At 41.6% G+C, this 13,842-nt stretch overlaps 1 protein-coding gene across 1 annotated transcript in view; it reads left to right on the forward strand.

The window, feature by feature from the left end:
- sez6 (seizure related 6 homolog) overlaps nt 1-13,842 on the forward strand; it is a 324,119-nt gene that overhangs the window by 258,155 nt on the left and 52,122 nt on the right. The window contains exon 6 of the mRNA XM_004911704.4: nt 1,887-2,055. Within this exon, the coding sequence (XP_004911761.1) occupies nt 1,887-2,055 (169 nt within the window). The remainder of the gene's footprint in view (nt 1-1,886; nt 2,056-13,842) is intronic.

Below are 13,842 nucleotides of genomic sequence, written 5' to 3' on the forward strand. Positions count from 1 at the left end.
CGCAGGCCTCGCTCTCCTCCGCATCGCATCCGCATCCTTGGGACCCACCCTACCTTGCCCCACAGCATCCGTGGCCAAACATATTGTATGGCTCTCACAGAATTACATTTTAAAATATGTGGTGTTTATGGCTCTCTCAGCCAAAAAGGTTCCCGACCCCTGATCTACAGGCTGTAACTTTACCTAAGAACCTCACACTCTGAACATTTACTGCAGATTTCATCCCACTCCAGGTACTGTTGTATATATTCTAAAGGCTGAATCGCTAGTTGAAACTAAATAGCTTTTTGTCACCTGACATTTATAATATCCCTATCACCCTTGTTCCAGTCCTAAATTAACTCTTTCATCCTGAAAAAGCTAATTGTGCTTTTATATATTTGTTGTGTTTTGCACTTTTTTCCTTACTTTTGTCATTGTTTTGTTCATTTCTAGTTAGTTACAGTGGGACCAGGCCGGGATTTGTGGAGAGGCCACAAAGGCCTGGGCCTAGGGCGGCAAAAGTATGGGAGATGAAATGTATGCGCATGCGCAGCTGACGCGGAGGGAGGGTTCGCGCATGCGCTCGCTGTGTGGGGGGGGGCGGGGTTGGCGATTCACGGATGCGCACAGGGGGAGGCCGGAGGGGGCGGCCTCGGGGCGCCCGCGTCACAAATCCGGCGCTGAGTGGGACCCTCATGAGATTGCGTTGCTGGGAAACAAACCAATGTTGTGTATCAGTGCCAGTGTTATAGTGCCAGTCTATGTATGACCCATCTTTAGCCTCCCCAAACATGGCTTATGGCCATGGAGCGGATTTCAGAACCTTAATGCATGCTCGTGCATTTTAGTGCCGAAATCCGATCTATGTACCCTCTCCCAGGCCGACATAACTTGATAAAGAGGCCCTTTTGGGGCGATTAGTTGCTGCAACTTTTTTGAAAAGTCGTGGTGACTAATTTGCCCAGGGAAAACTCACAAGCGTTTAGTTGTGACGACTTCTATTATACCCTATGAAAGAATAGTCGCGATTAGTCGCCGCGACAGGCTTGCTTCCCTTAGGGTGAAGACACATGGAGCTACTAATAGCAGGTACTTGTCATGGCTACAAATATAGACAACGCTGATCATTTACTGATAATTGTCTCTACGTGTGTTTTAGCAGAGGCAATTCTCAGTATTGTCTATGACATGGTATTTTCTGTTGTTTAGTAGTTGTGACATGTAGCTGCTACTAGTAGCTCTGTGTGTCAGATCAGATTTAGAGCAGATAAATTATACTTTGGCAGACCCTCGAAAGTTTTGCTTTCTTGTTTTGCCTTCCTTCATTTTGACACTTTCTGGATAACAGGTTTTTGGATAAGGGATCCCATACCTGTACATAATTCCTAAGTACCTACTTCCCCAGTATTCTGCAAAAATGAAATGCATCTGGGCTGCATGCCACCCCTAAAATTGCATCACCCTAGGACTGGGCCTATTTGATTTCCCAGAAATGCGTGCCTGAGCCTGCCCTGAATGGAACACAGCAGTTTGCATTAGGCGCCCAGTGCAGAGTGCAGCAGGCAAGGGGGTACAAATGCTTAACAAATTACCAGTAAGGGGCAAACTTAGGAATAAACCTACTGTGGGGCTGCAGAGGTTTTTTAGTACCATGGCCCACTTTGCATTTCGACCACATTTCATTCAAGGAGAACCACAGTGGTTTCCTACCTGTCACTACTTCCCATAGAATGGGTAGCTGGGGCAGTGACAGACATGCACCTCTCAGGAATCCCTAGCCTGTGCAGTACTGTACTTGTAATATGCTTGCTGCAGCCGGGCAGGGCATTCATTTGCTTAAAAGGAACTTTAATGGAAAGTGTCATCATTATTGATATGGTATGACTTTTTTCTGTACCACCCAGCTGCCTGTGGGGGACTGATGAGGAACATTACTACCGGGCGTCTTGTCTCCCCGAACTTCCCAGGAAACTACAGCAATAATTTGACTTGCCATTGGGTGCTAGAGGCTCCATCTGCACAACGACTACACCTGCACTTTGAGAAAGTTTCTCTAGCTGAAGACGATGACAGGTATATCTAGCATTTCACTGTAAATGTAATGTAATGTTCCTGTAAAGCCTTAGCTGGTAAAAGTTAAAATGGTAGATTTCTAAAATGCTTAAAATAGTACTCTTGTACTTCACTTATTTTAAAGTTTACTTATCCTTTAATGTCATTATTAGAACCTGCCTGATGGGCTTACATTACCCGTTACCTTGGTTACCCTTTTGCTTATTCACAAGATGGGGCCAACCTACAGCCAGTGTTGAACTGGGACCCCAGGGACCCACCAGAAAACCTTATACCATAGGCCCCCTCTCCAAACTATTTTTCCTCCTTTCCTCGCCCAACCTCTTCTCCTCGCCTCTATTATTTACTGTACATGCTAGCATCTATTCTTCCATCTATTTCTCCTCTTCATTTCCATTTAGAAATAGGTAATGACCATATAGCAGGCCATTTGGTAAAGGGCAGGAGGGCCCACTGACACCTGGGCCCACCGGGAGATTTCCTGGTATTCTGGTGGGCCAGTCTGACACTGAGTAGGTCAGTAGAGGAGCATAACAAGCGGTCGCTTGGTATCTAGAGATAAGTTCAGAGATGTAGGGTAGGGCAGAGTTATGAACTGCTTTGAATGTAAGATTCATGAGTTTGAATTTCATCCTGGATGGTAGGGGAAGTGGTGATAAGGTAGGGGAAGCCAGGGGAGAGCTTAGTCTCTAATTGCATCTATTGAATAGAGATTTATACTCCTGTACTGTAGCTTGCTGGGTGCCCTCTACAATGTGTTTTAAAGTGCATTAGTAACAATCCATGAAAAGTAATGTCTGTTTCTAGATGTCAAACCCAACAGCCAGAAACATTGTCTTCAAAGTACAGTGGAGGCAAAGGGTTAGGGTAAGGGGCAGCAAATACTTTCTAACTAGAGAGACTTGTATCAAATAACAATGTAGCAGCCATTACAAAGAGAAGTACAAACTGCTCAAGCGCCTAGTCTACAACCGACTGACGCTATTACTCTCTGACAATAACCTCCTGGATCCCCTACAATCTGGTTTTAGACAACAACACTCCACCGAAACTGCTCTAACCCGACTAACAAATGACCTCCTATCGGCTAAAGCCAAAAAACACTACTCGCTACTAATACTTCTCGATCTCTCTGCTGCTTTTGACACTGTAGATCACCCTCTTCTCCTCCAGACTCTCTGCTCTCTTGACCTTCGTGACACTGCCTTATCCTGGTTTTCATCTTATCTCTCAGATCGATCCTTCAGTGTCTCTTACAATGGGGAATCATCTTCTCCCTTGCCTCTTTCTGTCGGGGTTCCTCAAGGCTCTGTGCTGGGCCCCTTACTATTTTCTCTCTATACCTCCTCACTTGGTAAATTAATCTATTATTTTGGCTTTCAGTACCACCTCTATGCTGACAATACTCAGATCTATCTTTCCTCTCCTGATCTCAACCCAGAGCTTCTAACTGGCCTCTTCCTGCCTGTCCGCTATCTCCACTTGGATGTCCCAACGTTACCTTAAATTAAACCTCTCTAAGACTGAATTGGTTCTCTTTCCCCCATCCCACGCCCACATTGTTCCCGAGGTATCTATAACGGTTAACAATTCTACCATCACCCCATCTTCCCAGGCCCGGTGCCTTGGGGTTATCCTTGATTCTGCCCTGTCTTTCATTCCTCATATCCAATCACTTACCACATCATGTCACTTTCACCTAAGAAATATTTCCAAAATACGATCATTTATCACCCAAGATGCTGCCAAAATTCTTATTCACTCTCTTATAATATCTCGCCTGGACTACTGTAACTCCCTTTTAATTGGCCTTCCCCTCCAAGACTGTCCCCCCTCCAGTCCATAATGAATACTGCTGCCAGGCTCATACACCTCTCCAACCGCTCCTCCTCTGCCGTGCCGCTCTGCCAATCCCTGCACTGGCTTCCCCTACCATCCAGGATAAAATTCAAACTATTGACCCTCACATTTAAAGCAGTCCATAACTCTGCCCCACCCTACATCTCTGAACTTATCTCTAGGTACCATCCAACCCGCTTGTTATGCTCCTCTACTGACCTGCTCCTCAACTCCTCTCTCATTCCCCCCTCACACGCTCGCATTCAAGACTTTGCAAGGGCTGCCCCCCTTCTCTGGAATTTGCTCCCACAATCTGTCAGATTTCTCCCAATCTCTCTGCCTTCAAGTGATCTCTTAAAACGCATTTATTTAGAGAAGCTTACCCTAATTTAGTTTAGCAATACCCTGTGCCAATATGTTGGCGCTTTATAAATAAATGTTTAATAATAATAATAACTAGGCTGCAATGCTTTTTGAATCTGCTTCTAAGTTCTGGCTTCAGAAAAGAAAATATGGATCCTAATATCTCTCCTCTCTCCTCAGTTTGATGGCCATGGTTTATGAATAGCAACTGGCAAAGGCCACAGAAGTGTTAATCTGGTTACACACTAACCCACTGGCCAGTTCAACATGCTTAATATGAGTTTCAAAAAGCATCAGTTAATAGAATCCGGCATTGAAATCTGTGTGTTTTCCCATGCCAGATTCCCTTAAAAACTACCGTTCTACCTACTACAGTATTGCACTAGAGTCCCTGACTTTCTTATTAAATCCTCTAAAATAAATCAACTAAGAACTTGCTATGCCACAAAGTAAAAAAAAGTGACTAAGTTTGCCCAGGAGCAATCACCCATAGCAACCAATCAGCATTTAGAATTGCTGGTCACCTATTTAAAAGCAAACATCTTAGTGGTTGCTATGGGTTACTGCTACTGGGCAAACAGTGATTTTTTTTACATATGTGGCATCCTTCCATTTATTTTATATTGTACACAGATGTCCAGGGCATGATAAGTATTTAACATACATTGACCAGCCAATGAATAGATGGGCCAATGACTTCAAGAAGAAAAGTAAAAGTCATTGCCAGATCTGTAGGGGGTAGAAAATTTGTCAAAAAAAAGTGCAAGAGTGCAGATAAGCGCAGAATGAAATATTTGTCGCAGGAAACACATCTGCTGGTTGTGGACAAATAAAAAAAAAATGAGGCAAACAGAACAAACTCCTCTTACTTAGTTTGATCGTAACTACAGCCCGTCAGTTTGCCCAGATGCAGCCCCTTTCCACCTGCTCATGTGAACAGAACATATGTTGCCCATCTTAACTCGGCACAAGGTGACAAAGAGATTTCATTCTTCCCTCCACCTTCATATCACTGGCAAACAGTCTCAGTGTTTTTAGTTATTATAGAGATCTGGGAAAGGCTGAAACCCCTCTAACATCAGTCTGACCCCCCAGGGATATTTGATCAAATAACTTTCACATTATAATAGCCTTTGATGAGACCCATCATGTCTTAGGGGGCATCTTGCAAAGGACAAGACGCATTGGGACAGGAATCGTCATGTTTTTCCCCCCCAATGTATAATATAAGGTTGAAGGGAGTTGTTGCTGGCAGGAGGAGGGCCATACCATAGTATCCAACAGCTAGTGCTTTAATGGAGACTGTTACACAGTAGAAGCTGCGTGGAAATAAAAGTGCTGGGAATGAGACAACTGCTGATATTGGGGCACAGTATAACCTTCCAGTTTGGGGCAGCGCCACTAAACACACACTTGGGCTGCTGCTACTGCACAGTTCTGTTTGTCACTTACAGTTATGGCTGTTTCTTGTGGGAGAGGGAAAGGACTTGCCCAGCCCTCATTAAAACAGTAAAACACATTGTGAACCAATTGTATATTTGACACTAGAAAGGGAAGTTTGAGAACAAACTTCATGTTGAGTTGAAAAACATGAAGTCACTGAATGGGCTCTGCCCACTTTCTCTAACCTTGGGCCACAGTTATATAGTAAAAACCACTGTGCAAAGTTTGGGGACCCTGGTTTTAATAGTGTCTGAATGGCAGCAACTTAAATTTCCCCACTGAAAGTCAATGACATCTGATTGGCGGTTGGTGGCTCCACCCCCTTTTTCTAACCTGGAACTGCAGTTACCCAGTGACTAACTCTGCGAAGTTTAGGGGCCCTAGGATTAATAGTCAAAGAACGGCAGCAATTAAAATAAAAGGTGGTGAATTGTGATTGGTGGTTGGTGGCTCCGTCCACTTTTTCTAACCTTGAGTCGAAGTCACCCAGTGACAAACAGTGGGCACCCTGGCATAAATAGTTTGAGAATGACAGCATTTTAAATTTAAACCAATAAAATTCAATGGATGAAATCCCATTGAAAATCAATAGGTAAAATCTGATTGGCTGTTGTTGGCTCCACCCACTTTTTCTAACTCTGATCCCACCCCCCGTCTTTTTGTGGCGCCGCTCTGAACCCCCCAATTTTCCCATTGACTTTGACAGGGAAAATTTTCAAACTGCTGCCACTCTTACAGCTTTGAAGCTACAGCCCCCAAACTTGAATAACATAATCATGGGGTCACCCCGAATGAAACAGTGACATTTGTTGGATGACCCCCAAACTGGGAGGGGCCAACAACAGCCAATCAAGTTTCACCTATTGACTTTAATGGGGAAACTGAAACTGCTGCCAATCTTACAGCTTTGAGGCTGCACCCCGCAAATTTAAATCTCATAGTCATAGTCAAGTGGGCGGAGCTGTGAACAGCCAATCAGATTTTACCTATTGACTTGGTGGAAATCCAACCTGCTGCCATTCTCACAGTAATAACACAGCAGACTTAGGCACCAGGTAACTGCAGTTAAAGGTTAGCCAATTACCTATTGACTTTCAATGGGGAAATTCAACCTGCTGCCATTCTCACAGAATTAACACCGGGGTCCCCAAACTTTTCACAGTTGGTCACTAGGGGACTGCAGTTTAGGTTTTGAAAAGTGGGCAGAGCCACCAACAACCAATCAGATTTCACCTATTGATTTTTATTGGTTTGATGCCAGGGTTCCCAAACTTTACACAGTCAGTCACTGGGTGACTACGCATTTAAGGTTTTTGGTATTTTTTTAAGTGGGTGGAGTCACTAACAGCCAATCAGATTTTACTTGTTGACTTTTAATGGGGAAATCCAACCTGCTGCCATTCTCACAGTATTAACACCAGGGTCCCCAAACTTTTCACAGTTGGACAATAGGGGACTGCAGTTTTAGTTTTGAAAAACTAGGTGGGGCCACCAACAGCCAATCAGATTTCACCTATTGAATTTAATTAGTATAATGCCAGGGTTCGCAAACTTTACACAGTCAGTCACTGCGTGACTTCGTACTCAAGGTTAGAGCAAGTGGGCGGGGCCGCCAAAAGCCAATCACGTCTTTCATTGTTTTCAGTGGGGAAATTTTAACTGCTGCCATTCTCACATGTTTAATGTCAGGGTCCCCCAACTTTGCACAGTTTGTCACTGGGTGACTATGTTCCAAGTTAAGAAAAGTGGGCGGGGCCAACAACAGCCAATCAGATTTCTCCTATAGACTTCATATGTTTAAATTTAAACTCCTGCTATTCTTTAAATATTACTACTAATGTCTCCAAACTTTGCAGAGCTAGTCACCTAGTAACTGCAGTTCAGAGTTAGAAAAACAGCCAATCAGATTTTGATTGATTTTCAATGGGGAAATTCAACCTGCTGCCATTCTCACAGTATTAACACCAGGGCCACTAGGGGACTGCATTTTTATGGGTGGAGCCACCAACAGCCAATCAGACTTCACCTATTGAATTTCTTTTGTGTAAATTTAAAATGCTGCTTTTCTCACACTATTTATGTCTGGGTTCCCAAACTTTGCACAGTGGTTTTTACTATATAACTGTGGCCCAAGGTTAGAGAAAGTGGGCGGAGCCCATTCAGTGACTTCATGTTTTTCAACCCAACATGAAGTTTGCTGAACTGAAGTTTTATTGGTTTGATGCCGGAGTTCCCAAAATTTGCACAGTCAGTCACTGGATGACTACGCATTCATGGTTTTTTTTTGTTTTTTTTTAAATGCAATGTAGGGGGGCCAACAGCCAATCAAATTTTACTAATTGACTTTAATGGGGAAATTGAAACTGCTGCCAATCTTTCAGCTTTGAGGCGACACCCCCCAAACTTGAATCACACAGTCATGGGCTCAGCCTGAATGAAAATATGATGATTGTTGGATGCCCAAAAGTGGGCGGAGCTGTGAACAGCCAATCAGATTTTACCTATTGACTTGGTGGAAATCCAACCTGCTGCCATTCTCACAGTAATAACACCGGGGTCCCCAAACTTTGCAGACTTAGGCACCAGGTAACTGCGGTTAAAGGTTAGAAAACATTGGTGGAGTCACCAACCAATCAGACTTCACCTATTTATTTATTTTTTGTTTAAATTTAAAATGCTGCTTTTCTCACACTATTTATGTCTGGGTTCCCAAACTTTGCAGTCAGTCACTGTTAAACTTTCCAGAGTTTGTCACTGGGTATTTGCCGTTCAAAGTTAGAAAAAAGTGGGTGGAGCCACCAACAGCCAATCACATTTCACCTATTTAATTTTAATGGTGAAGTGTAAAATGCTGTCAGTCTCACAATTTTTATGCCTGAGTCCCCAAAATTTGCAAAGTTGGTCACTGGGGGACTGCAGTTCAAAAATAGGAAAAGTGGGTTGGGCCACTAACAGCCAATCAGATGTCATCCATTGAATTTTATTGGTTTAAATTTAAAATGCTGCCATTCTCACACTGTTTATGCCAGAGTGCCCACTGTTTGTCTTCGACTCAAGGTTAGAAAAAGGGGGCGGGTCACAACCACCAATCACAATTCACCTTTTATTGGTTTAAATTTTAACTGCTGCCGTTCTTTAACTATTAATCCTAGGGTCACAAAACTTTGCAGAGTTAGTCACTGGGTAATTGCAGTTCCAGGTTAGAAAAAGGGGGTGGAGCCACCAACCGCCAATCAGATGTCACTCGTTGGCTTTCAGTGGGGAAATTTAAATTGCTGCCATTCAGACACTATTAAAACCAGGGTCCCCAAACTTTGCACAGTGGTTTTTACTATATAACTGTGGCCCCAGGTTAGAGAAAGTGGGCGGAGCCCATTCAGTGACTTCATGTTTTTCAACCCAACATGAAGTTTGTTCTCAAACTTACTTTTCTAGTTTTATATGTAATTGCTATTGAAAGCAGCATTTGCTGAACTCCTGGTTGTTACTTTTTAAACAATGTTGCAAGTGCCAGGCTCCTCCAGCAAGTCAGGTCTGTCAGTCTGCTGCTTGTGTTACATGGTGTCAAACACCAGAGCCCCCAGGGCTAACCGCACTGCGCAATACCTTTTGTGTATTATTTTGGTGTTTCTACTACATTTTCTGTGATTTTGGTGCATTTTTAGGTATTTTATTGCATTTTTAGCCATTTTATTGCATTTTCAGTTATGCATAGTTGTTGTTCGCTTGACTTTGTCTGTAAAACTTATTTGCCCAAGCCAAAATACTCAAACTGTTATTCTGACTGCAGATATTATCAGGCAAAAAATGATTTTAGTGATTTTTTTTAATTTTTATCAATTTTATTGCATTTCACATTGTTCTTTATTACTTGTCTTTGCACATGAACATTTTGTCTGCTGTATTTCAATTTGGCATCCTCTGTACCCCACATAGGGCCTGATTCACTAAAGGGCGATAAAACGTGCGCTATTCTTATTGTGCGCTAAAAATTTTACCGCCGCTTAATTTTGGCGATTTTTCGCACGATTCACTATAAGCATACGCGCGCTTTTTTACGCGCGATATTGCAAGCGTTATTTAACTCGCGAAAGACTATTTCAATGCGGTATTTGCCTGTACATGCGCTAAATTACGCGAATAATCGCCGAATATGAATGGTAGCATAGAAATAGTGTATAAAAATTGTCGAAGCATATAAATGGTGTATATAAATATTAGCCACATATAAATAGTAGATGCTTATAAATAGTAGCCACTAGTGATGAGCAAATGTGTTCTGGTTTTGTAGATTGTAAGCTCTTTTGGGCAGGGCCCTCTTCACCTCTTGTATCGGTTATTGATTGCTTTATATGTTACTCTGTATGTCCAATGTATGTAACCCACTTATTGTACAGCGCTGCGGAATATGTTGGCGCTTTATAAATAAATGTTAATGTAATGTAATAATGTAATGGTTTCTTTAGTGAAAAATTAGCAAATCTTTCGAAAGATCCCCGAAACGGCAAAAATGTGCGGGCAAAAAAATTGTTGCCCGTGACTATTATTTTTTGACACTTGTATCAATTTGTGGATGTGCGGTGAATTTTTGCGTGGCGAATTTTTTCATGCGTTTTGCCATTGGCGGATTGTTTTGCGAAACGCATGAAAAAATCCGCTGCGAAAAAATTCAACGCACGTCCAAAAATTCGCTGCGAATCCATGCCTGGCGAAACATTTCATCACTTGTAGCCAAATAGAAATAGTTGCGCAAATGAACGCACGCCATGTTAGCCATACACGCCAATACTTGCGGAAAATTACTGTATTAAAAATGAACATTTCGCTGCAAACTGGCGGCTGCGTCACTCTGGGGGAAACACAGACTTGAATAAATAACACTGTAAGTCCATATTTTATTGCAAAAAATCATTTACTGTACTTTTGTATAATTTTTCGCCTGCCTGTAGTAGGTGTTAATTTTCGTATAGCCGAATGCGATATTTAGCGCGCAAAAGTTATAGTGAATCATGCGATCGTATTCTTTTCAGCGCGGAAATTAACGCAAAACGGTAAAACTAGTGCGAGAAATACCCCATGCGAAAATGGCGATTTTTCACACACGATAATACTATGGTGAATCGCGCGCAAGTTATTTTGCGTTTTTTAACGCGAAAAAGCGTGCGATAATTTTTATCGCCCTTTAGTGAATCAGGCCCATAGTTTGGTAAATCTATGCATATTGGGCACCAAACTGGTCAGTAGACCCCTGGCGTTCATAGTTAGAGTGTTTTATGTTGGTACGTTACTAAATGGGGGGTACATAATGGGGCAACATGCAAGCTTTGTGACGATTTTCAGAAATATTACATAAACCGTTCTGTTTAGCATAGCTTTGTAGTTTGGTCGTTTTCAGTAGAAAGTTGTATTTACCTACTTTTGTTTTGTCAGAATGTGTACTTTAGGAAAATATATGGTTTTCTAGGGTCTCCGTACTGTTAGGGGGTCTTATGGCACATAATGCACATGCTCTCACATCTTATGTGAAAATTCATATGCACTATTTTTACTTGGGTGCCCCTGTACCCCACATAGTTTGGCCAATATATGCATATAGGGCATCAAACTGTTCAGTAGGCCCCTAGCATTCATATTTAGAAAGTTATATGTTGATACGTTACAAAATGTGGGGGTACATAATGAGTTAAAGTTAAAATGCAAACTTTGTGACAATTTTCAGAAATGTCATAAAAACCATTCTGTTTAGCATAGCTTTGTAATTTGGTAGTTTGCAGTAAAAAGATGTATTTACCCATTTTTGTTTTGTCAGAATGTGTACTTTCGGAAAATGTATGGTTTTCTAGGGTCTCCGTAGTGTTAGGGGTCTTATTGCACATAATGTACATGCCGGTAGCTTATATTGCAGCGTATACACTTTGTATGCACTAACTTCCTTATGGGGTCTCTAAATGCCAGATACATTGGTGATCCTATGCACAATGGGCATCAAACTGTTCAGCGGACCCTTGGCTTTCATATTTAGGGTGTGTTTTCTTGGTACCTAATGTTATGTGGGAGATATGATGCTTGAAGATTTGAGGCGATTTTTTAGAATTTTCTTATTTTTTTTATAGAAAATACTAAATTCAGTAAAGCATTGCCGTTTGATACTTAGGAGTTGGAAGACATAGTTACCCATTTCGGATTCTTCAGAATGTGTACTTTTCAAAAATATATGGTTTCCTGGGGTAAACCTAATGTTCCAGGATTTTTGGCTTTGGAATGTAAAGTATGCCGTATTCTGCTGTAATGCTTTGAAAATTTAGTAATTTACTGCTGGGAGTTTTTGATCTATAGAAGTCAGAAATCTCCATAAAACTATACATATCAGGTATTGGCACGTTCCGGAGACATGAGGCTTTCCAAATCAGTTGAATTTTTGTCCATAAAATAAAATATGTTTCTGGTATAAATCCTTATATCATGAAAAATAGCATTTTTTTTAGCAGATTTGGAAAGCTCAGGTTCTCCTGAAAAAAACAATATATAGTTTGCCTACCTAAACTTAACCCTTCCCCCACTAAAAGCCCCTAAATTGAGAGAGCACAGAATGTTTACAAAACGACTGGCACTGAGGGGAACCGAAATGTCAAATTCTGCTGGCACTTAAAGGGTTAATAGCAAGTATATATACAAATGACTCAAAAACCATTACAAATATGTAATGAATGTATATTGCAAAGTTGCTTAGAATTAAGTTTTCTTTTATTAGGCAAAAATGTATTATTGGGGTTTACATGTTCTTTAAACCTGAAATTAATACTTTTTCTGAAATCTGAATACTCCCAGCACCGAGTACCTTGTCCAACATTGAGTGACTGCAGCTGTATTACATAGTGAATAAATGCCGATAAATATTCTGTCAGCTATACACACTTGTACTTTAATATCCGCTCAAAGGAAAACTTAATTAGTAAAAAACATTTTGAAATAATGTATATTTTCCATGTATTTTATTTTAAAACTTCCAAAAATATATTTCTCTTAGTCAGTGTTACTAAAGGAATCATAAAGTGGCTCAGCCAAAAGAGGAGCAGAGTACATTTTCCACCCGGTTTCTCCTAAGTAAGCCCTTAGGGGAACGCACTTGTGCTACTAAGCACTTTAGCATTTGTGTCCTGGGCTAAAACTAATGCCCCATTATGTGTAATAAAATATAGAGAAATTCCTATAATTCCTACGCTGACATTTATGTTATATCTTTGCACAGACAGACATTAGGCCATGCCCATGAATGATGCCCCAAGAGCTTATTATTATTAACATTTATTTATAAAGCGCCAACATATTCCGCAGCGCTGTACAATAAGTGGGTTTCATACATTGGACATACAGAGTAACATATAAAGCAACCAATAACCGATACAAGAGGTAAAAAGAGCCCTGCCCAAAAGAGCTTACAATCTACAAGGAGAGAGGGTTGAGACACAAGGTGTGGGAATGGGCAAGAAAAGAATTAAGCAAAGTGAGAGATGTGGCACAGGGTATTGCTTTCAGCAGCACACTGAGGTTATGTTAAGCTAAATTATGCTAAGCTTCTTTAAATAAATGCATCTTTTGAAGGCAGAGAGATTGGGAGAAATCTGACAGATTGTGGGAGCGAATTCCAGAGAAGGGGGGCAGCCCTTGCAAAGTCTTGAATGCGAGCGTGTGAGTAGGGAATGAGAGAGGAGTTGGGGAGCAGGTCCAGTGTTGGACTGGGACCCCAGGGGCCCACCAGAAAACCTTATACCATAGGCCCCCTCTGCAAACTATTTTTCCTCCTTTCCTCGCCCAACCTCTTTATTCTCCTAGTCTCTTTTATTTACTGTACATGCTAGCATCTATTCTTCCATTTATTTCTCCTCTTCATTTCCATTTAGAAATAGGTAATGACCATATAGCAGGCCATTTGGTAAAGGGCAGGAGGGCCCACTGACACCTGGGCCCACCGGGAGATTTCCTGGTATCCTGGTGGGCCAGTCCGACACTGCCTACAGCAGCCTAAATACAAACTAATAAATACATACTCCTGTTAAAGTTATCAAAGTCCCCTATCAAAAGAAATCCAATTAGCAACATTCATGCACCCAATATGTAATTTAAAGTGGTGGTCAACCATTA

This window comes from Xenopus tropicalis, chromosome 2 (genome assembly GCF_000004195.4).
Source record: "Xenopus tropicalis strain Nigerian chromosome 2, UCB_Xtro_10.0, whole genome shotgun sequence".
In the NCBI taxonomy this organism is placed as follows: domain Eukaryota; kingdom Metazoa; phylum Chordata; class Amphibia; order Anura; family Pipidae; genus Xenopus; species Xenopus tropicalis.